We start from the raw sequence: 23,207 nt of genomic DNA on the forward strand, positions 1-23,207 counted from the left end.
ACCACAGTCGCCCTCCCCTGCACTATCTTCAGCTTCTTCGTATTCTCCCTTAACTGGAGCGTGCAGAAGTGAGTACAGAACTTGAGCCGTGGTAAGATTAGGTTAGAGTACAGCAGGAAAATTACTTCCCTACTCCTGAAAGCTCTTTGAGTGCAGTCCAAAATCCCTCAGGTGCTTCATCTGGACTTGTACTGAGCTAGCTGCCCACTAACCAACCTGGCCTTCTCCAACCTTGTCAAACCATGTCTTCCAGTCCTGTATCACTTGTCAAGTGGATTTTTCTAATGCCAATATGACTTCCCACACTTCCCTCTTGAACTTTATTCTCTGAAAGTCGGTCGATCGACGAGCATTGATTAAGTACCTGCCATATGCAAAGGGTAGGTGCTGGGGATACAAATATAAAAATGACATAGCCCCTGCCCGAGAGCTTACATTCTATTGGGCTGATACCACCTACTCACAGAGGAGTAAACACAGACTATGTCCAAAGAAAGATTCAGTCACTGAAGGTAGAGGAAGTGGCTCTAAGAAATGAGGGAATCATAGATTTAGAGCTGGAATAACCCTTAGAGTCATCTAGTCCAACTCATTCATATTACAGACAATGAAACTAAGGTCAAGAGATGTTGTCCAAGGTTACACAGTGACTCTTTGAAATATGTATAGCCCCAAGAATTCTTTTTTTTTTTGAACTAGACCTTTAATTTCATAAAAGAACTTTTTTTCTTTATTTTTTTTAATATATTTAGTTTTCAGCATTGATTTTCACAAAAGTTTGAATTACAAATTATTCTCCCCATTTCTACCCTCCCCCCCACTCCAAGATGGCGTATATTCTGTTTGCCCTGTTCCCCAGTCAGCCCTCCCTTCTGTCACCCCACTCCCCTCCCATCCCCTTTTCTCTTCCTTTCTTGTAGGGCAAGATAAATTTCTATGCCCCATTGCCTGCGTATCTTATTTTCTAGTTGCATGCAAAAACTTTTTTTTTTGTTTTTGAACATCTGTTTTTAAAACTTTGAGTTCCAAATTCTGTCCCCTCTTCCCTTCCCACCCACCCTCCCTAAGAAGTCAAGCAATTCAACATAGGCCACATGTGTATCATTATGTATAACCCTTCCACAATACTCATGTTGTGAAAGACTAACTATATTTTGCTCCATCCTAACCTATCCTCCTTTATTGAATTTTCTCCCTTGACCCTGTCCCCTTTCGAAAGTGTTTGTTTTTAATTACCTCCACTGCCATCTGCCCTCCCTTCTATCATCCCCCCCTTTTTTATCTTCTTCCTCCTTTTTTCCTGTGGGGTAAGATACCCAATTGAGTATGTATGGTATTCCCTCCTCAGGTCAAATCTGATGAGAGCAAGATTCACTCATTCCCCCCCACCTGCCTTCTCTTCTCTTCCTATAGAACTGCTTTTTCTTGCCACTTTTATGCGAGATAATTTAGCCCATTCTATCTCTCCCTATCTCCCTTTCTCAATATATTCCTCTCTCATCCCTTTATTTGATTTTATTTCTTTTAGATATCTTCCCTTCATCTTCAACTCACCCTGTGCCCTCTCTGTCTCTCTCTGTCTCTCTCTCTCTGTCTCTCTGTCTCTCTGTCTCTCTCTCTCTCTCTCTCTATATATATATATATACACACACATATGTACATACATACACACTCACATATACATATATATACATAAATATATATATATATATGCATATTCCCTTTAGCTACCCTAATGCTGAGGTCTCATGAATCAAAGACATCATCTTTCCATGTAGGAATGTAAACAAAACAGTTCAACTTTAGTAAGTCCCTTATGATTTCTTTTTCTTGTTCTTTTTCTTGATTACCTTTTCATGCTTCTCTTGATTCTTGTGTTTGAAAGTCACATTTTCTATTCAGCTCTGGTCTTTTCACTGAGAAAGCTTGGAAGTACTCTATTTTATTGAAAGTCCATATTTTGCCTTGGAGCATGATACTCAGTTTTGCTGGGTAGGTGATTCTTGGTTTTAATCCTAGCTCCATTGACCTCCGGAATATCGTGTTCGAAGCCCTTCGATCTCTTAATGTAGAAGCTGCCAGATCTTGGGTTATTCTGATTGGGTTTCCACAATACTCAAATTGTTTCTTTCTGGCTGCTTGCAGTATTTTCTCCTTGATCTGGGAGCTCTGGAATTTGGCGACAATATTCCTAGGAGATTTCTTTTTGGGATCTATTTGAGGAGGTGATTGATGGATTCTTTCAATTTGTATTTTGCCCTGTGGCTCTAGAATATCAGGGCAGTTCTCCTTGATAATTTCTTGAAAGATGATATCTAGGCTCTTTTTTTGATCATGGCTTTCAGGTAGTCCAATAATTTTTAAATTATCTCTCCTGGATCTATTTTCCAGGTCAGTGGTTTTTCCAATGAGATATTTCACATTGTTTTCCATTTTTTCATTCCTTTGGTTCTATTTTATAATATCTTGATTTCTCATAAAATCACTAGCTTCCACTTGCTCCAATCTAATTTTTAAGGTAGTATTTTCTTCAGTGGTCTTTTGGACCTCCTTTTCCATTTGACTAATTCTGCCTTTCGAGGCATTCTTCTCCTCATTGGCTTTTTGGAGCTCTTTTGCCATTTGAGTTAGTCTATTTTTAAGGTATTCTTTTCTTCAGTATATTTTTCAGTATTTTTTTGGGTCTCCTTTAGCAAGTCATTGACTGTTTTTCATGGTTTTCTCACATCCTTCTCATTTCTCTTCCCAATTTTTCCTCTACTTCTCTAAGTTGCTTTTCTAAATCCTTTTTGAGCTCTTCCATGGCCTGAGACCAGTTCATGTTTTTCTTGGAGGCTTTTGTTGTAGGCTTTTTGACTTTGTTGACTTCTTTAGGCTGTATGTTTTGGTCTTCTTTGTCACCAAAGAAAGATTCCAAAGTCTGAGACTGAATCTGGGTGAGTTTTCGCTGCCTGGCCATATTCGCAACCAACTAACTTGACTCTTGAGTTTTACAGTGGGGTATGACTGCTTGTAGAGTTAAGAGAACTATGTTCCAAGCTTGGGGGGATGTGCCAGCTCTGCCACACCAGCACTCCCCCTTCCCCACGAACCCCCAACCTGGACTGGGCTTAGATCTTCAGCAGGCTCTTCACTCCTGCTCTGATCTGCCACTTAATTCCTCCCACCAGGTGGGTCTGGGGCCTGAAGCAACTGCAGCTGTAGTTCTGTAGCTGCCCCACCTCTGCTGCCCTGGGGGTGGTGGCTGAACCCCCGAACTCCTTCCACTCCTGCAACTTTTCCCACTAACCTTCTCTGTTGTTTTTGGTGTTTGTGGGTTGAGAAGTCTGGTAACTGCTGGAGCTCCCTGATTCAGGGCTAGGGCATGCTCTACCATGCTCCTTCTCTGGTTGGTCTGCGCCGCCCACACTGGGCTCTGCTTCACATTACTCCGCTCGGCTCCCAGCTCCGTTCAGGATAGACCTTACCCAGAGACCATCCAGGTTGTCCTGGGCTAGAGCCTGCTTCCCTTTGCTATTTTGTAGGTTCTGCAGTTCTAGAATTGGTTCAGAGCTATTTTTTATAGGTTTTTGGAGGGACTCGGTGGGGAGCTCATGCTAGTCTCTGCTTTCCAGCTGCCATCTTGGCTGCCCCAAGAATTCTTGACACCAGACACAGATTACTAAACCTTGTTGAGCAGTGTATCATTTCTCCTATGAAATGTAAAAAAGGTATTCATATAACATTCATTAATTCAGCAAACATTTATTAAACAATTGTACTAGGTGTGAGATAAATGCCTTCTTGAATTTAGGGGACAGAAAGTAGGTTAGTTTGTTTGGAATGTAGAATGTATAAATGGAAAAATATGAAATATATCTGGAAAGGTAGGCTGGGATCAGATTGTAAAGTGCTTTAAATGCCAAGAGGAGAAGTTCATATTTTATCCCAGAGACAATGGGGAGCCATAAAAGAATCTTTAACAGGGGAGTGACATGGTCAGTCCTGTGCCTGAGGAAGATTATTTGACACAAGTGGAAGATGAATTGGAAATGGGAGAGACAGGAAGCAGGAAACTAATTTGGAGGCTATTGCAGTAGACAAGGTGAGAGGTGATTAGGAGCTGAACTGGAATGATGGCTCTGTGAGTAAGGAAAAGGGGAAAGATACAAGGTATGTTGTGGAAGTAGAAGTAAGAAGACTTCATAGCTGATTGGACATGGGGGTGAAGGGAAGGAAGAAGAGAAGATGACTGAATCTTTGAACCTAGATGATTGAAAGGATACTAGCAGTGCTCTCAACAGAAGCAGGAAAAATCTGAGGGCCAGTTGGCTTAAGGAGGAAGATAATTAGCTCTATGTTGGACAATTTGAATTTGAGATGATGGTGGGATATCCAGGTTGAGGTCGTAGATATTAAATAACGATAGATAGGATGGGCCTTAGAAGCCATTTAGGAGAGCTCTGTTATTTTGCAGATGAGAAAACTGAGGCCCGTATAGGTTTAGTGACTTGCCCATGGTCACACATGTAGTACAACCTGTGTGTCTGATCCAGGATTTGAACCCAAGGCCCTTTGACTTCAAATCCAGGACCCTTTCCACTGTCGGTAATGGAGGACTATAGCTTGGAAGAGAAATTAAGACTAGATATATAGATTTGGTAGTTGTCTCTGTAGAAAAGATAATTTATCTCATGGGAGTTAATGAGAGTACTAAGGGAGAGAATATAGATAGAGAAACGATCTCCTTGTCATCATTGCAATCATTGTGCCTTCCTGCTTAATGGCGAACAATAACACAAAATCAAATACTGTGTAAATGTTTTTACCTCCATTATCTCAACTGATGCTTATGCTTTCTGTGACTGATAGACTGCTAGCTAAGCGGAAACAACACTCATTGTGCATGAATGACTATTTCACTTCTGAATATCTGTGACTCCTCAAAAGGATGCTGCTGTGCCATGGTACGGAGTAATCCAGGTAGTGTTAACATATTCTTATTTTACCACCGAGGAAACTAGGACAGTAAGGCAATCCACATGCACTTGTCAAGCACCTGCTATGTGCCAGGGGCTGTGCCAAGCACTGGGGATACAAAAACAAGGGCAAAAGACAGTCCCTGCTCTCAAGGAGTTCCCATAAAACGGAGGCTCTGTCCAGCTCATGTTGCTAGTAAATGATAAATCTGCAGGTTGCACTTAGGTCCGTGATTCCAAGTCCAGTTGTTTTGAATTAATACATTACTACCTCATTCTATCACACCCACACTTCCCTTAATCTGCCCACTTACTCTATTTGAATTTGCTTTGTCACTCAGAGCAGATTGCTGATGAGGAAATTCTATAGTATAAGAAATATTGATGGTTAATGTAATATAATAATAATGGCTAGCATTTATGTAGCACTTTAAAGTTTGCAAAACACTTTGGAAATATTTTATTTTGTTCTCACAACCACCTTGGGATGTGGGTGTTATTTTTATCTCCATTTTACAGATGAAGAAACTGAGGCACAGAGAATTTAAGTCACTTGCCTAAGGTCACACAGCTAGTGTTTGAGGCCACATTGGAACCCAGGTCTTCCTGACTGCTGGTCAGTTCTATCCGTTGCACCTAGTTAAATATAACACATTAGTCATCAAATATACACATATTTTTTTTAACATAATGTCTCATAAAGATAGAAAGCTTGCTAGAAGTTGGGAATGCCATCTGTGTGACTCTGGGCAAATCATTTAGCCTCTCAGTGACTGTACATTGCAGAACAATTGTGGATCTTTGTTACTAGAGGGACTTTTCTCATTAGAAGTACTCCCCTCCCCCATAAAATCAGAGATGATAAAACAACAACAAACTCCTGGCCCAAATCAAAGAAGTTAAGATCTCTTTTCAACACCAGTCAGATCAAACTGGCGTGCATTGATTAAGCGCCTCTCATAGAATGAAAGAACCAGAACCAAGAAAACAAAAGATACTTTCTTAGGGAACATAGAGAAAAATCTACAAGAACAGTTGTTCCTGATGTGGAGAGAAGATTAAATGTGAAGCCAGAATGCTTCGGTTCCTGGCTTGGTGCAACAACTGTGTCATCCAATTGGAGAATAACTAAATGTCTCTAGGCCTCAATTCCTCCATCTGTAAAATGGCAAGGGATGGGAAAACTTATTTTTTCTACTCCATAGGGTTTTTGCAAAGATCAAATTGTGGCAGAGTGGAAAGAATGATGGATGTGAAGTCAGAAGACCTGCGTTTAAATCCTAGTTCTGCCATTTACTAATTGGGTAATCTTTACCTTACCTTTCTGAGCCTGTTTCCTTGTATGTAAAATGAGGGGATTAGATGTTTGACTTTTAAGGGTCCTTCTCACTCAAAATTACGATACAAAGTGCTTTGAAAATTGTCAAGTGGTATTTTGGTGAATACTAATATTAAACTGTTACTGCTGCATCCGACAGTGGGCAAGAGCACACGACCAAGAGTCAAGGGACCTGAGTTCTAGTTTCAGCTTAGTATCCTTAGTATCCACACCATCACCACCACCATAGAAATAATAGAGATGTAATTCCTTTAAGGTTTGCAGAGCACTTTATAAATGTTATCTGATTTATGCTCACGACAACCCTTGGAGATGGAGACTATTGTTATCCCCCTTTTCACAGATGGGGAAACTACATCTTACAACCTCCCACCTACACATGTTCTATGATCCAGTAACACCGGCCTCCTTAATGTTCCTCGCACAAGACACCTTATCGCCCAACTCCAGGCAGGCATTTCCCCCTTTCATGCTGTAATGCTTCCCTCCTCCTCTCCATCTCCTGGCTTCTCTGGCTTCAAGTCTCAGTGAATATTCCACTGTCTTCAGGAAGCCTTTTCTGATCTCCCTTAATTCTTTCACCTCCCCTCTGTTGATTATTTCCAATGTATCATTTATGTAGTTTGTATATAGTTACGTGCTGTGGTCTCTCCCGTTAGACTGTGATCTCCTTTACAGTTGCCTTTCTTTGTATCCCCAGTGCTTAGCGCACTGCCTGGCACATTGGTGTTTATTGACTAACAAAGTCAAACAGAGATTAAGTGAGTTGCTCAGGGTCACAACAAGCTGGGTAAATTTGGGCAAATCACTTTGCCTCATTTGTAAAAAAAGTGTGGAATGGGTATGATGACCCCTAAGATCTCTTCCACTTCTCTCATTTTGAGAGTAATTGATTCTAATCTTAGGTGTAGTCTTGCTTCTTTGGTTCTGGTCCCTAAGAACAGAAATATGTAAATCAGGATAATCAAACCGAGGGAGGATAGTTCTAGGCTAGTTTTGCTCCGGCAGAAAAAGGCCTCTTAAATGGAGTAGATACTTATTGTTGATACTAATAATAACACCTCACATTTGTGTAGTGATTTACACTTTGCAAAGCCTTTTCCTGTCTATTATCTCATTAACCATTTTGGCTGAAAAGCTTTTCTCAGTTTTTCTCCCAGCTAACTTTTGGGTGGAATGTTTAACAGGATGGATTTGGTGCCCACGTATTAAGAACACAGTGGCTATACATACAACCTCCTGCCGCAAACTACTACTACCTAGACTATGCCATTGAAAAGGCATACGTTTGGGGCTTTTGTCTTCTTTTCTCCCCTCTCGTTCTTGCACTTCAGAAAATTCTAGTTTCTCTGCCACGAAAGCAAAAGGAAGCAGCACTGGATTGGGAATTAGGAGGCCCGGGTTCAAATCCCACCTCTGCTATTGACTTATTCTGTGACCTTAGCCAAGTCATTTTTGTTTTCTTACTTTTAAAAGTAATAGATTGATTCTGATGATCTCCCTGAGGTGCCCTCCAACTCTAATAATCTCCAAATCCATTAAATGTAAGTAGAGAGCACCTGATTTATACCCCTTTGTAGATGGAGATACTTATAAATACACATTTTATAAATTTATAATTATATAAATTTATTATAAATTACAGTTTATAATTAGTTTCTTTACAACAATTCTTTTTTCTTCTTTTTTTAACTTTTTTTTTCCTTTGCATTTTGACAAGAAAACTGAATTTCAGAGAGGAATGAAACTTGCTAAAGTATCTCCTGTATGGCAGAGCTGGTGCTTGAAGCTTGGTCTTTTGTTCTAAGCCCAGTGTGTCCCCCACCCTCCCCATGGCTTTTTTTTATTTTAATTTTTTTCAGTTCCCTTCCCATTACACAAAGTGGTCCCTTATTATCATCATTTGCATTTGAAGTTTGATGCCATGGTCAAGAGCAAAGATAGTGGCATGAATGGCACTGGAAAATGAGAAAGTCAGTAGGGAGAGGCAATGTGCCATAGGTGGGGAGAGAACATTGGACTTACAGTGATAACACCTGGGTGGGAATCCCATCTCCATGCTTTACAATACTGGTTGTGTGACCCTGGACAAGATTCATTTTACCTCTCTAAGCTTGTGTCCTTATTTATAAAATGGGGAATGATAGCGCTATATGACCTACCTTACAACATATGGGGAAAATAAAGTTTAAAGTGTAATAGAAATAGGAGCTAATTCTTAGTCTCCAAACGTTTTCCCTGCAGCCCTTGTCCTCTCCTCCTCTCCCTCCCTCCCTCCCCTCCTTCCTACCTTCCTTCCTTTCTTCCTTTCTTCCTTCCCTTTCACTGATTACCTTTCCTCCCTTATTCTCAGCCCCTGCCTTTCTTTTGTCTGCATGATTAATCTCCCTCTTTCAGCCTCAGGTTCTCTGCCATGAACGTGGATTTGGGGATTGTCTTCTTTCTTATCTGCTATGGACTTCTGGGTGACTCGGCTGCCAGTGTTCTTCCTTTTTTGTTGGGCACTGTGGTGCAGTAGAGAGCTGGGTTTGTGGTCAGATGAGCTGGGTTCAGATCCTGGATCCTGACCCTACCTGTGTGACCTCTTTCTTGTTAGCCTCTTGTGGCTTCAATTTTCTCATCTGTAAAATGAGGAGTGTGGATTGATTTTTTTTGTAGCTCCTCCATGGTTTCTTGCTTTGTGTATCACTCTCCCGTCTGTTTTGGTTTTAAAGCCCTTTTGATTAGATTTAGAAGACATCAAGCTAATATATGCTTTTTTATTTTTAAAAATTTAATAGTATTTTTTTCCAATTACTTATAAAGACAATTTTCAGCATTCATTTTTTGTAAGATTTTGAGTTCCAAATTTTTCCCCCTCCTCCCCCTACTGCCTCCCTAAGACAGCAGGCAATCTGATATAGATTATATGTGTGTAATCATGTAAAACACATTTCCATGTTAGTCATGTTGTGAAAGAAAAAACAGAGCAAAAGGAACCCCCCCCCCAAAAAAAGTGAAAATAGTATGCTTCAATCTGCATTCGGATTCTATCAGTTCTTTCTCTGGTTATGGACAGCATTGTCCATCATGAATCTTATGGAGTTGTCTGGGATCATTGTATTACTGGAAGAGTCAAGTCAATCAAAATTGATCATCGAGCAGTGTTACTTTTACTGTGTACAACGTTCTCTTTGGTTCTGCTCATTTCATTCAGCATCATTTCACGTAAGTCCAGGTTTTTCTGAAATCTGCCTGCTCATTATTTCTTATAGCACAATAGTATTCCATTACATTCATGTACCGTAACTTGTTCAGCCATTCCCCAAATGATGAGCATCCCCTCAATTTCCAATGCTTTGCTTTCACAAAAAAGAGCTGCTATAAATATCTTTGTACATGTGGGTCCTTTTCTGTTTTTTATGATTTGGGATACAGACCTAGTAGTGGTATTGCTGGATCAAAGGGCATGTACAGTTTGATAGTCAAATACATTCTTGCTAGCTTTTGTTGAGACCAAAGCATCATAGATTTAGAGCTGGACCAGGGATTTGGAAAGTCATCTCATCCAACTCCTATATTTTACAGATGTGAAAACTGATAACTGTAGACATTAAATGACCTCCCCAAGGTCACATAAATAATAAGTGGTAGGATCTGGATTTAAACCCAGTTCAAAATGCCACCCTCTTTCCATTGTACCATTGCTGTTTCATCCATTTCTGGCCAGTAGACTATCATTCTTGTTTTTAAACCATGGTCCAGAAATCCAAATCTCATTTTCAGATACCGTCTTTTAAGCCAGCCTCTGTGCCTATGTGCTTCAGGTTTTTTTTTTCCAGAACTTCATGATCTTCCACAATATTTTCCAGGTTCTTTCTGCTGGTATCATTTGTACCCAGATGAATCACCAGAAGTGGGTAGTAATCATTTGTTTTGATAAGTCTTGACTACTCTGTCATATCTTGGATACATGCCTCAGACTTTTCTGTTGTTTTCAGTTTGACTAAATCTACCTTAGTAGGCCTAAGCAGAGATACCACCACTGTGTTCTATTTTTCCTCTTACCTTTATTAGGTGATCCTTTACCTTATAGTTTACATGGTTCTGCTTTATCTTTCTTTGGAGGATGAATAGCTGCCTGCTCTTCAAGGCAAATAGTGTCCTCTTCTGTAGGATAGGTTTCAAATTTGCTTTTTAGCTCCAGGTGGACAATTGTCTTTTTCCTTCCTTTCCTTCTCTGTGTGTCCTTCTTCCACCCTCCAGCCTCCTGACAAAGTCCAAGTTTCTGTCACTTAAAATCTTTTTCTCATCTATGCCTTTCTTCCATTTTTTTTCCTTTGAGAACTTTGAATATGCAGAAATGTTTTTTTGATCCCCTTCAGCTTCTATTCTAGGAAAGCAAGCAGCCTTTATTTGGAACGTAGTAGCAATTACTTGATTCTGGCAGAAATACAAACATAGCACACTTAATGCATGTTACTATAGCATTTTCATGTTCTCCCTAGCAATTGAGATGATTGGACTTGTTTTTTGAATGATTTCTGGTTCTTTGCAACTCACCTCCTAAGTAGTAGTTAAGATTTTTACAATCCTTTATCACCTTTTATCGTCTTGACTGCTACACCTAGTTTCCTTTCCTTTTTCTCAAAAATTTTATAGCCACATAATTCCTCATTTCTCTTCTTTCAAAAAACTTATTTATTTGCCAGTTTTTCCCTTATCAGCTTACTTTTTCTAAACTTTCTAATTTGTGATAGTTTTTCTCACTTGCCTTTTCTTCTTTTCCTTCTCCCTGAGTTCATTTCTCTAGGTCCTTACTCCACATTCCTTTTGTGCCCACAAATCAAATCCTCCTGCAGATTGAGCCCGTATCCTCATTCAGCTCATGTTTTCCTTTATTCTGTCCTCGGATTCTCTCCCATTTCTTTTCCTCCAAATTCAATCACTGTCTCTTCTCTTTCTTCTGTATACTTTTCACTGAGAAGCCAAAAGTAGAGTCTGGAGCTAGGGATTTTCTGTCAATTTTTTCTCAATTCCTCCCAAATTTCTTCTTCCAAATTAAGTAGATAGCCTTCTATTCCACTCCTCTCCCTGCCCTTTAACCTCCCCTAGAAGCTGGAAGCAGAGTCTTTGTTAATCTTCATGGTTGTTTTTAAACATTACATATAAATAACATTACCTTCATGTTAAAAAAGCACTTAAACAGACAGAAATTCCAATTTGGAACTTTTTCGTTTTTTCTTTTTTACAACAATGCAGAGGCATGTTTTCATTGTAGTTGTTTAGGAGGCAGGCATACCCAAACATTTCAAAGTCATTGTGGCATGTTGCTTGTGACTACAAGCAAATTGTTTAATTTTTCAGAGCCGCAGTTTCTTCTTTGGAAATTGAGAGCAATAATAGTTGCATCCCCATCCTCTCTAAACCTTAAACTATTATATAAATGGGAGCTAATATTATTTGGTGATATATATATGTGTGTGTGTGTGTGTGTGTGTGTGTGTGTATGTGTACACACACACCCATACATACATTTTTTGCATAGCTTTTACTACCTCTCCTCTTTCTTCTCTTCTCATTTACCTCCTCTATATTTTTTCTTCTGCTCCCTCATATTTCCTGGAAACGGGCTAAAGATAAGACAGTGTGGGAATCTGACTGGGCAGGATTCATTGGCAGCCAATCAAGAGGCTTTTGTCTGAAAAAGTCCCTTCAAGGTAGGAGAAACAAAGATGGAAAAAGGGGCTAAAGCTGCTGTAGTTGGTCACCAGGACACAGCTACCCACAGACATATTCACGGGTTTATTTATTCTGTAGACCTATCTATACTGTTCAGTATGTATCCATATTCGGGATGTATACCGAAAAGTGAGGCTCTCCAGCAGTCTTACTAGTTTGCATAATTGCGGGTATATTTTTGTACAGTATAGTAGATATGTTCCTGAAAAGATGTCTATAAATTTATGAATATTTTACATGCAGTGGTAAAGCTTGCTATTTAAAGAAGTTATGGTAAATCCATTTATAAAGCAAATGGGAAAATTGGGATGTAGTAGAAATTTTGTGGAATATAAGAGTCACAGGACTGGACTCTGAATCCCCAATCTGTCACTTGCCTTCTATATGACCGTGGGCCAGTCACTTAATTCTCATGGCCCAATTTCTTCATCTGTAAAATGAAGGGATTTGATTAGATGATTGCTGGGGTCATTTTCAGCTTTGGATTTAAGATTTATAGAAGTTTTTTTTAAGGCAAATAATTATCCTTCCCCCATTTGTATTTTGAAGTTTTATATATTAAAATGGTGACATTTCTATATATTAAGGCTACGTGAGTGATAATCAGACCTTTTAGCAGGCATGTTACTCAACGTTTACTATTTTTACAAATAATGTAACAGCATGCGGGACCGGATTCAACTTGAGTTCAAATCCTGCTTCAGATGTTCCAAAGCTGTATAACCCTAGGCAGGTCACTGCTTACATGAGGGATAATCTGATCTTTTAGCAGTTATGTCACACAGAAAGTTGTCACTTTTATATAAAACATAATAGAATAGAGCTATAAGAAACCCCAGAGATCATCTAGTGTACATTACATGTTTTATAGTTGAAGAAAATAATTAGGGTCAAGGAGGTCGGGTGATATGTCTAAAGTCAGAAATAGAAGTAAAATCCTAATTCAAACTGAGGTCCTCTGACTCTAGAAAGTGCCCTTTCTACTAGACTGCATTGATTTTTGTATTCAACTATTAGGAAGGTACATAGATGGGAACTGGAGTGTCATAGGTGAGGAACAGAGAGAAGTCTAGTTTGATTGGATTGGAGCAACGGAGACAGAGTAGTTTTCCAGTAAAGCTGGAAAAATAGGTTAGATTCTGGTTGTGAAGGGCTTTAAAAACTAAACAAAGTAGTTTCTGTTTTATTGTAGAGGCAATAGGAAGCTACTGGAATTGTTCAAATCTGTGCTTAAGGAAAATTACTTTGGCAGTAGTGTATAGGATGGACCAGAGCAGTAAGAGACTTGAGGCAGGAAGACCAATTAGAAAGCTATTCCCATAATCAGTAACTTTCCTAGTCATTTCTTGGCTCTTTCTTGGGCCTGTATCAGCTCAGAAACAGATGTTTCTCTCTTCTCTGTGTTTCTTCCACCTCTGAATATGATTAGCATCGTGTGTGTGTGTGTGTGTGTGTGTGTGTGTGTGTGTGTGTGTGTATAAAAATACCATCAAGACAATTCTGTCTGGAAAAAACCCAAACTATTCACTCCCTTTTCCTGATGCTCTAAAGTATTATATGATTGAAGATACTTTAGTCATGTAAATATACCTACAGTGCTTTATAGCCTTCACCATAGAGCCATTAGGATATTTTAGCCATTATCTCAATGACCTCTTTATAATTCTTACATTAGCTTTACCTTTTTCCATCTCCCTAGGTTCATGACATGAACGACATTGTTAGGAAAGTAAAACTAGAGGCCCATGGGATCATGACCAAACAATGACAACTAGAAGACCATAGCTAGTAGAGTAGTGAAGCTTTAGATGGCTGTTGAGATTAGGAAGGTAAAGAATCATGGAGCTATAGAAACTCCATGTGGGAAGGAACCTTAGATGGTACCTTGTCCTACTTTTCATGCAGAGCAACAATTCCCTTTACAACATGGGAAATTCACTTCTTTGTTAGGTAACCCTCTTTATTTTTGGACTGCCCATACTGACAAGGAATGATCTAGGGAGGTAAAGTGTGCCTTCAGTAAAATAAGCAAAATTAGGATGTGGAAAAACTTGGGAAAAATTGAGAAAGAAAGCATCCCAATCAGATTCTTTTATAAGACAAATATAATCCCAATACCTAAAACAGAGGAGGATATCGCAAAGGAGAACTATAGAGCAAAATGAGTAATGATTATTAATTAAAAATTTTAAATAACATCCTGTTAGACAGTAGCAATTCATCCAAGAAATTATTGATTATGATCAAGTTTGATTTATACAGGGATTCCAGGTTTAGCAAAACAGGCAAAATAATTAATCATATTAAGAACAAAATAATCCAGATCCACATGATTATCTTAATACATTCAGAAAAAGATTTTGACAAAGTATAATACTCTTCTGTGCTAAAAACCCTACAAAATATAGGCATAGAGGGATTTTTAATATCATAAAAATTATCTAAATTCATTAGTAAAAATCATATGCCATACAGTTAGACTAGATTTCCCAATTAATGCAGAAATAAAGAATGACCTCTTTTCTTGCTATAATTAGATATAGTTCTAGAAATGCTAGTTATATACATATATTTATACATATATGTGTATATATGTATGTATACATGCATATACATATATGTGTATATGTGTGTATATATGTATATGTGTATATATATGTGCATATATACATATATGTATATATATATATATATATATATATATATATGACAAGAGAAAGAAATTTAAGGGGCCAAGATAGGCAAAGAGGAGATAAAACTATCCCTATTTGCTGGTGACATGATATTTACTTTAAAATATCCTGGAGAGGGGCAGTTAGGTGGCACAGTGAGTAGAGCACCTGCCCTGGAGTCAAGAGGACCTGAGTTCAGATTCGACCACAGACACTTGACACACTTACTAGCTATGTGACCTTGGGCAAGCCACTTAACCCTAATTGCCTTGCCTTTCCCCCTCCAAAAAAATATCCTAGAGAGTTGGCAAAGATGCTAATTGAGTAAAATTTCAGGCTACAAATTCAACAACAACTTTCTACAATAATAATATAATCCAAGAGACATAATAGAAAGAGAAATCCATTCAAAATAAAATGTTTGGAATTCATTCTACAAAGGACACAAAATACTTATATAAATTTGATTACAAAATGATCCTTAAAGAAATTAAAAAAAAACTTAAATAGCTGAAGGAATTTTCAGTGTTCATGGCTGGGCCATGCCAATATAATGCTTTTAAAGTGAATTTATGGTTTTAATGATATACCAATCAAACTATCAAAGAGATATGTTACAAAATTCAATAAAAAATTTTATTTGGAGGAACAAGTTGTAAAATATCCAGGGAAATAATTTAAAAAAAGAAAAAGCTAAGAATGAAAGGAGGATAGCACTTTTAGTCCTGTATCCTAAAGTAGCATTCATTAAAACCATTTGGTACTGGTCAAAAAATAGAGAAGTAGATTAATGAAATCTCCTAGAAAATGGAGAATCAGAAATAACGTAATATTGTTCTTTGTTTTGTCTCTCCAACTCTGTTTCTGTAGTTCTTAGTACACTGTGGTTATTTAGTAAAGCTCCTGCAACCTTGTAAACTAAAACTCACATGCACTGTAATGTTATATTAAGTTATTATCTTAGGTATTTTTCTCTTCATATTTATTGGGATACCATAGTATGGAAAATATGGTCCCTGACCCACTCCAAAATGGATACATTTAAAATTGGCTAAGACCAATAAGAACATTATCATATACTTCAATATATAGTTACCCTTCATTCTATTATGGTCGTACGCCAGGTGTTATGAAAGCAGGTTAATATTTGAAGTCCTTAAACTAGCTGCTTATCACCTCTTCTGACACTATGCTTTGACCCAAATAGCATGGATGGAGGGAAAAAAAGAATATTAATTATATTCTTTGTAGTAGCAACCTCATCTTTAAGAAGCTGATTGAAGTTCTGTAGGGTAAAATGGGATGCTGCCCTGTTTGTTTCTTGAAAATCAGGTCCTGGAATGATCCCACAGTCATTTTATTGTTGCTTTGGTTGTATCTAAGTCTGTACTTTGATTATTTAATGGATCAATGTGTGCTCTTCTTCCACCAGCCTGTCCTCCCCTCATCCTCTGTGCTGACTTTTGTGCATGTACTTCTAGAAATCCATCCTAGAACATCTATTCAGCATTTTGGAGACTTTCATCCAGGTCTAATATTTTTGGGTACCAGTGCAGCATTTGTGCCATCCATCTGTTATCCTTTGTCCTTATCATAAAATCAGGCTACCTCGTTTTCTGTTCTACCCCTGTGCATTAATCGTTTGCTAACCTAAAGTGCGGGTCTAACCATGTCAATCCTTCCTAGCTCTACCTCCCTGCCCTGTTCGCCTTTCAAAAAACTCCCTGTCATCTCAAGGGTAAAATAATTAAGTATAAAAATCTTTGTTTGGCTTTCAAAGCCCTTTAAAACTTGACCCCATCCCAACTTTTCAGTCTTCTTATAACTTCTTTACCCCCATATATTCTTTGATGCAGTGATACTGGTCTCTTACTTGTTTTTGTAATAATACAGTTCTACCTCCTGACTATTTTCACTGGCTGTTCTTCATCTGTCCTCATCTCTACCTTCTAGCATCCCTGGCTTCTTCAAGTCTCAGTTAAAGTTTTACCTTCTATAGGAAGCCTTTCTTTATCTCCCTTGATATCAGTGCCTTTCCTCCTTTGATTATCTCCTTTTTGATTTCATGTATCTGGTTTGTACATAGTTATTTGTGTGTTGTCTCCTCTATTAGACTATTAGATCCTTGAGGGCAGGGACTGTTTTTTTACCCTTTTGTATCTCCAGCACTTAACACAGTGCTTGGCACTAGTAGGGGCTTAATGAATGTTAATTAACTGAATTTCCTAATTCTTCAAATGCACTGATGCATAAACCATCCCTTTCCCCCCCCTTTTTAAAAAATTAAATTTTATTGATATCTTTTGTTTTTATATCACTAACATTTTTCCCAGTAAACTTTTTCTCCTTTACAGAGAGCTATTCCATATAAAAAATGTTTTTAAGAAAAAAAGTGAAAAACAGGAACAAAAAATTAGCAAAACTGTTCATGACACTGAAAAAGTCTGAAAATGTATACATTGTAGCACATTAATGGATCTTCCATTTATCGAAAGAAGTAGAGTTGGAGTATCTTCTCATACCAGTTCTTTCAAGCCATATATATTCTCGTATTTTGCAACAATCACTTTTGATTGTTTTTGTGGTTTCCATTTACATTCTTTTAGGCATTTTCTCTGTTCTTTTCTGTGCTCTGTGTATTACTTTCTGCATTATTTCATGTAGATCTTTCCATGCTTCTCTGTATTCATCACATTCATTTCTTCAAGTATAGTAACATTCCATTATATTAATGTACCAGAGTTATTTAGCCATTCTCCAATCAATGGGCAATTAGTTTTTTTGATAGTTTTTGGTCCTGCTATAAATATTTTGGTGTATATGGAAAATTGCTTCTTATTAAATACTTCCTTGAGGGTTATACCTAGTAGTCCAATCTCTGGGTAAAACGGTGTGGGCATTTTAAGCATTTTATTTCCATAATTCCAATTTTTTTTTCCTTTTGGAGGTAATCAATGTTAAGTGACTTGCCCTGGGTCACACAGCTAGTAAGTGTCTGAGGTCACGTTTGAACTCAGGTCCTCCTGGCCGCAGTGCCAGTGACCTATCCGTGGCGCTACCTAGCTACCCTTCAAATTGTTTTCCAAAATGGTTTAACTGATTAAGAGATCCACTAGCAACACAGCAGTGCACTTATCTTTCTGTGACCTGTCTAGCGTTGACCATTCTCCTCTTCTGTCATCTTTGTTAGTTTGTTGTGTGTGCAGTGAAACCTCAAGGTTGTTTTGATTTTCATTTCTCTTATTATTTGTGATTTAAAGCCTTCTTTCATAGGGCTGTTAATAGCTTGCAATTTTTATTTTGAGAATTGTTTGTTCATATCCTTTGACTATTCATTTATTTGGGAATGGTTTTTGTTTTTTATATAAACATATATTTATGTGTATATATGAATATATTCACATAGATGTATAATACATATATACTTATTTCAGTCACATGTATATACATGCATATGTATGTATGCATGTATGCATGTATGTATAGGCAACTAGGTGGCATGGTGGATAGAGTACCAGGCCTGGAATCAAGAAGGCCTGAGTTAAAATTCAACTTCAGACACTTGTTAGCTGTATGTCCCTGGGCAAGTCACTTAACCCTGTTTGCCTCAGTTTCCTTATCTGTAAAATGAGCTGGAGAAGGAAATGGCCAACCATTCCAGTATCTTTGCCAAGAAAATCCAAAATGGGGTCAGGAAAAGTCAGACATGCTGAAATGACAACTATCTCTCTGTCTATCTAGCTATCTACATGCATGGACAGCACCTCGAGGGCATATTTTTGTGCCTTTAGAGTTAGAACTGAAGAATTGGGCTCACTGACATTTTGAAATATGTCTGTCAATATGGGTTTGTGGACTTCTACTTAAAATTTTGCATTTCTTCTTTCTTTTTTCCAGTCAAACATCATGTCAATGGAAATAGGACTGTCGAACCTTTCCCAGAGGGAACACAGATGGCTCTGTTTGGTAAGATATCAAATCTGAAAGGAAACCCAAATTGTGTGGAAAGAACGAGGGCCAAAAGTTTTTAGTTTTAGCAAGGGCCCTCAGGGTTTTAATATTTGGATCGCTCTAGATAAATTATTCTGGCCAACTGAAAGCTATTCTAAGCTTTTAATAAATTCCAGGGTTAGGCTTTAGTTATGGGTTTAGATATTTTTCTCATTTCAATAAACCAATCACTAAATTTTTTATTTACTTTTCATATATTTGTGCTATAAATTAACCTGGCGACTTGTATGTGTTTTTATTTATTAAAAAGGAAAAGAATAGTATTAGTTGATATCATGTGGCTTTGCTACTTTCATTGAATCGTTGGAATAGTTTGACTTGCCATTCTTAGAGTCATCCCCATAGGTAAGACTTCTTTGGTCTTGAGTTCATTAATTCACAAAACAATTATTTATCCAGAATTTAGGTACTTAATCTGTGCCAAATACTGTGCTACGTTCTAAGGGTATAGAGAGAAAGACAAAGCCACTTATGCACCTGCTGGGAATATTCCTTCACCATTGCCTTCTCTGGCTGCCCAGCCTTGCCTTAAAGAGCTTTCATTTTATTTACACAACATGTACAAAAGTAAATAATATATACATATAAGGCAGCTAGGTGGCACAGTGAATGGAGTGCTGGGCCTAGGGTGAGGAAGACTTCTCTCCCTGAGTTAAAATCCAGCCTCAGACACAAACTAACAGTGTGACCCTAGGCAAGTCACTTAACCTCTGTGAGCTTCAGTTTCCTCAACCATCACATGGGGACATTATAGCACCTACCTGGAGGGTTGTTATGAGAACCAAAATGAGATCAAAATGAATTATTGGTAAAAGGCACTTAGCACAGCATCTGGCACACAATAGACAACATAAGTGCTCATTCCCCTTCTCTTCCTTTTGATCGGGTATGACTGTACCACTCCTCTGCTAAGAAAGATTTAATGGCTCTCTGTTGCCTTTAGGATTAAACTCTTACCTCCTCTGTTTGACATTTAAATCCTTTCATAAGCTGATTCTAGCCTATCTCATCAGGCTTAACTTAGAAATACTCCATTTCACACTATCTACATCTCAGCCAAAGTGTCCTACACTTAGCATTCTATCTCTCATCTTTGATGAGATGGTGATGAGCCTTTAAACAGGCTTTTCTGGAACATGCTCACTCACCCCTCACCTTCACCTTTCTCTTCTCTGACTCCCCTCAAAGTTCTGTGCAAATGCTACTTCCTACACGAAGCTTTTCTGACACACACTGCCCCCTCCCCCCTCCAGGTACTAGTGTCACACCTTCAGTTACTCTGTGTTTACTCTGTGTTTATCCATATGTATAAAAGTTCTTGTAGACTATAAGGTCCTTGAGAGCAGGATATGTTTCATTTTTCTATTTGTATCTGGAGTGCCTGGCACAGTGACCATCATATGTTGTTCAGTCATTTCAAATGTGTCCAACTCTTTGTGACCCCATTAGGGTTTTCTTGGTAAAGATATTGGACTGATTTGCCATTTTCTTCTCCAGCTCATTTTACAGATGAGGAAACTGAGGCAGATAGGATTAAGTGACTTGTCCAGGATCACATAGCTAGTAAGTGTCTGAGGTCAGATTTGAACTCAGGAAGGGCAATCTTCCTCACTCCAGGTCCGGCATGCTATCCACTGCACTACCTAGCTGCTGACCAACACATAGCAGGTATTCATAGATGCTTGAGGACCATTTGTTAGGGATATTGTTAAGGATGCTCTTTTTCAGGATATAGATTAGATTAGATGGTCCCTGAGGTCCCTTCCAATTTTGGGAGCCTTTGATTCTGTGAAAGAGTAGATTTTCAGCATTACCCTAAACTAAAGAAGAACAAAATTAAGAAATTAAAACATTCCCTGAGTGTCTGCTTTATGCAAAACACTGCTATGCTACATCTAATGTTTGATAGCATTGTTGGAAGAAGTAGCATTGTGTCTTTTAAAGCACTATGGAAATGTGAGCTATTCCTTCCATACTTTGGGGATCTTGTGATTTTGCTGGGGTGGGTACTTCTTCTATGGGTATATATTCTGACTCTTCTAACACCTTACTAGATATCCTTTGTGAATTCTGATGACCAAAAAACATCACCCTATGGCTAGCCTAGTGATAAACCCCTCTACATGTAGTTAGGCTTTTTCTCAAAATATAGTCTCTTTTATTGGACTTATATTTGAGACCTTTTCATTTGGTAGAAATTGTTAGGGTTTGCACTTTAGTGTTCTTCCTTTAAAAACTCAGCCTTACTGCACGGTCTAATAAAGCAACCGTGTGGGATTCAGGTAGAGGGAAATATTATGAAATAAATTCTATTCAATAATCCTTTTAGTCATGTCTTGTGAATTTCCAGGCTTTTTTCCCCACAACTTCATTTTTCAAATTTCTTTTGTTTCTTAACTTCCTACTTCCACTTTCCTGTTCCTTATCCATTGTATAACTTTGTTTCCTACTTTGCTAAAAGAAAATCACCCATTTTTACTCTTTTTTGACCTAAATATCTCTTTCTCCATGCTCTGTATGCTCCATCCTCTTTTTTTTTCTTTCCTGACAGCCTCAGAAGAGGAAGTTTTTACTGATCTCAGAATTTAACTCCTTAGCCTGTGTTTTCAAGTCCATTCCCTGCCACCTCCTGAGGGACCTAGCTCCCACAGGGAAAAACAAAACAAAACAAAACCAAAAAACCAAAAAACCTTTTACTTGACCAAGCTTCCCTTTCTATTTGTTGTCTTATTTTTCTCATTCTTTTAGATGTCAAATGTCTAGAATCCATGATCTACACCTTCCATCTTCATTGCTTTACCACCCATCTTTCTCCTTGTCCTCTCAGCAGAATTTTTTTTTGATTATAATGATCATGGTCATACTTATCCCTTTATAAATTTTTTTTCCTCCCTTGACTTTTTTGTTGACATTGCATTATCCTAGTTCTCTTTCTATATCTCTGACTGATCCTTTATATTTTCTCAAACACTAGGCCTTCTTTTCCCCAGCATTCCAGAACTGTGGATATCCTTAAGGCTCAGCCCTTGGCCCACACTACTTTTTTCTCTACACTTTCTTGTCTTTTTTCTTGGTTTCCAAGGTTGTCTTTATTTTGAAATCTCTGAAATCTGCCTTATCAGCCTCAAGCTCTTACCTAATCTCTAGTGCTGTATCTGTCACTGCTTCTTGGACATTTCTACTTATGTGTCCATGTGAACCTCAAATTTAAATCAATATATATCTCCACTGGTGTCAGCCTATGGGCTGCATGGGCAAAACTCCTGAGTGCTGCCTGAACCAGATTAAAATGTAATTGAGAAATGTTTATCAAAATAAATAAAAATACTAGGTAATGTAAAGAATGTTAATTTGTGGTTTTCTAAGTCAATATGTGGCCTGCAGGAATCTGTTTCTGTTTGAGTTTGAAACCACTGATGTAGAAGACTTAAACTCATCATTTTCCTTATGCTGCTACTACCCCTACTTCTCTGTTTCTATTAATGATGCTTCTATTTTTTCAGATTCCTGGACGGAAACCTTGATGTAATGTTTGATAGTGTTTTCCTTTCACCCCTCGTATCCAGTCAGTGAGTCATCCTTCCTAATGTCATTTGTTCCTGTTCCTTCCTCCCTGTGAACACCCTAGTTCAACCTTCTGTCACCTTGCCTTAAAGATTATTATTTAGCAGTCTCCCATCTACGTGTTTTCCCATTGGTACTCTGCAGCACATTTTAACTGGTCTTACTTACACAGCTTTCATTACGTTGGCTTCTCTTCTCAAGTACCTCTAAAGGTTGCATCGTTGCAAAATTGCCATGCTTGGCTATTGTAAACTCCAATAATGTGATTTCATTCCTCCTGCTTAACCTTAACCATTTCCCAGCGCAAATGTCAATTTCAGATGCACTAGGTGTTGTGCAGTTTACGTTGTGTTCTACTATCCCTACTATAATCAATAAAGGTTTATTGAGTGTTTACTATGTATGTTCCCTTCCATCTCCAAAGATTTACTTACTGCTTTCCTTCATATTCCAGGCTGATGTAGACCTTCCTCTTAACTTTTTCTCAGGGTGGTTTTTCCAGCTGGAATAGCCCTCCTTTGCTCCTCTCGAGGCTTTCCCTGACAGCACCAGCTCACACTCACCTTTCTACACTCGTACTGCCTACAACACACAGTTAGCACTTTATTATATTCTGTCCTATTCTCTCTCTGTATCTGTGATCTCATCATTGTGTTTCTTCTGCCTGTACAACCTATAATCCCTCCATGCCTTTGCATCTTGTCATTATTATTATTATTATTAATTATTATATTAACTGGCATTTTATAGAGTTATGTTTGCAAAGCACTTTGCATAGTCCATCACGTTTGATCCTTATGACAAACATGACCATTGCTTTCTATAAATCCTCTGTGTGGGATCCATTCAATGAATGTACTATAGACCTTCTTCTGTTCTTTTCTTTTTTTTATTATAGAACTTTAATGTCAATCAATTAATTAATAATCAAGCATTTATTAA

The 23,207-nt window shown here is 38.1% G+C and overlaps 1 protein-coding gene across 1 annotated transcript in view; it reads left to right on the top strand.

Moving 5' to 3' along the window:
• The window catches only part of MSRA (methionine sulfoxide reductase A), a 558,760-nt gene that overhangs the window by 219,779 nt on the left and 315,774 nt on the right, over window positions 1–23,207 (top strand). The window contains exon 2 of the mRNA XM_036750478.1: window positions 18,588–18,656. Within this exon, the coding sequence (XP_036606373.1) occupies window positions 18,588–18,656 (69 nt within the window). The remainder of the gene's footprint in view (window positions 1–18,587; window positions 18,657–23,207) is intronic.

Source organism: Trichosurus vulpecula, chromosome 3 (assembly GCF_011100635.1).
Source record: "Trichosurus vulpecula isolate mTriVul1 chromosome 3, mTriVul1.pri, whole genome shotgun sequence".
In the NCBI taxonomy this organism is placed as follows: Eukaryota; Metazoa; Chordata; class Mammalia; order Diprotodontia; family Phalangeridae; genus Trichosurus; species Trichosurus vulpecula.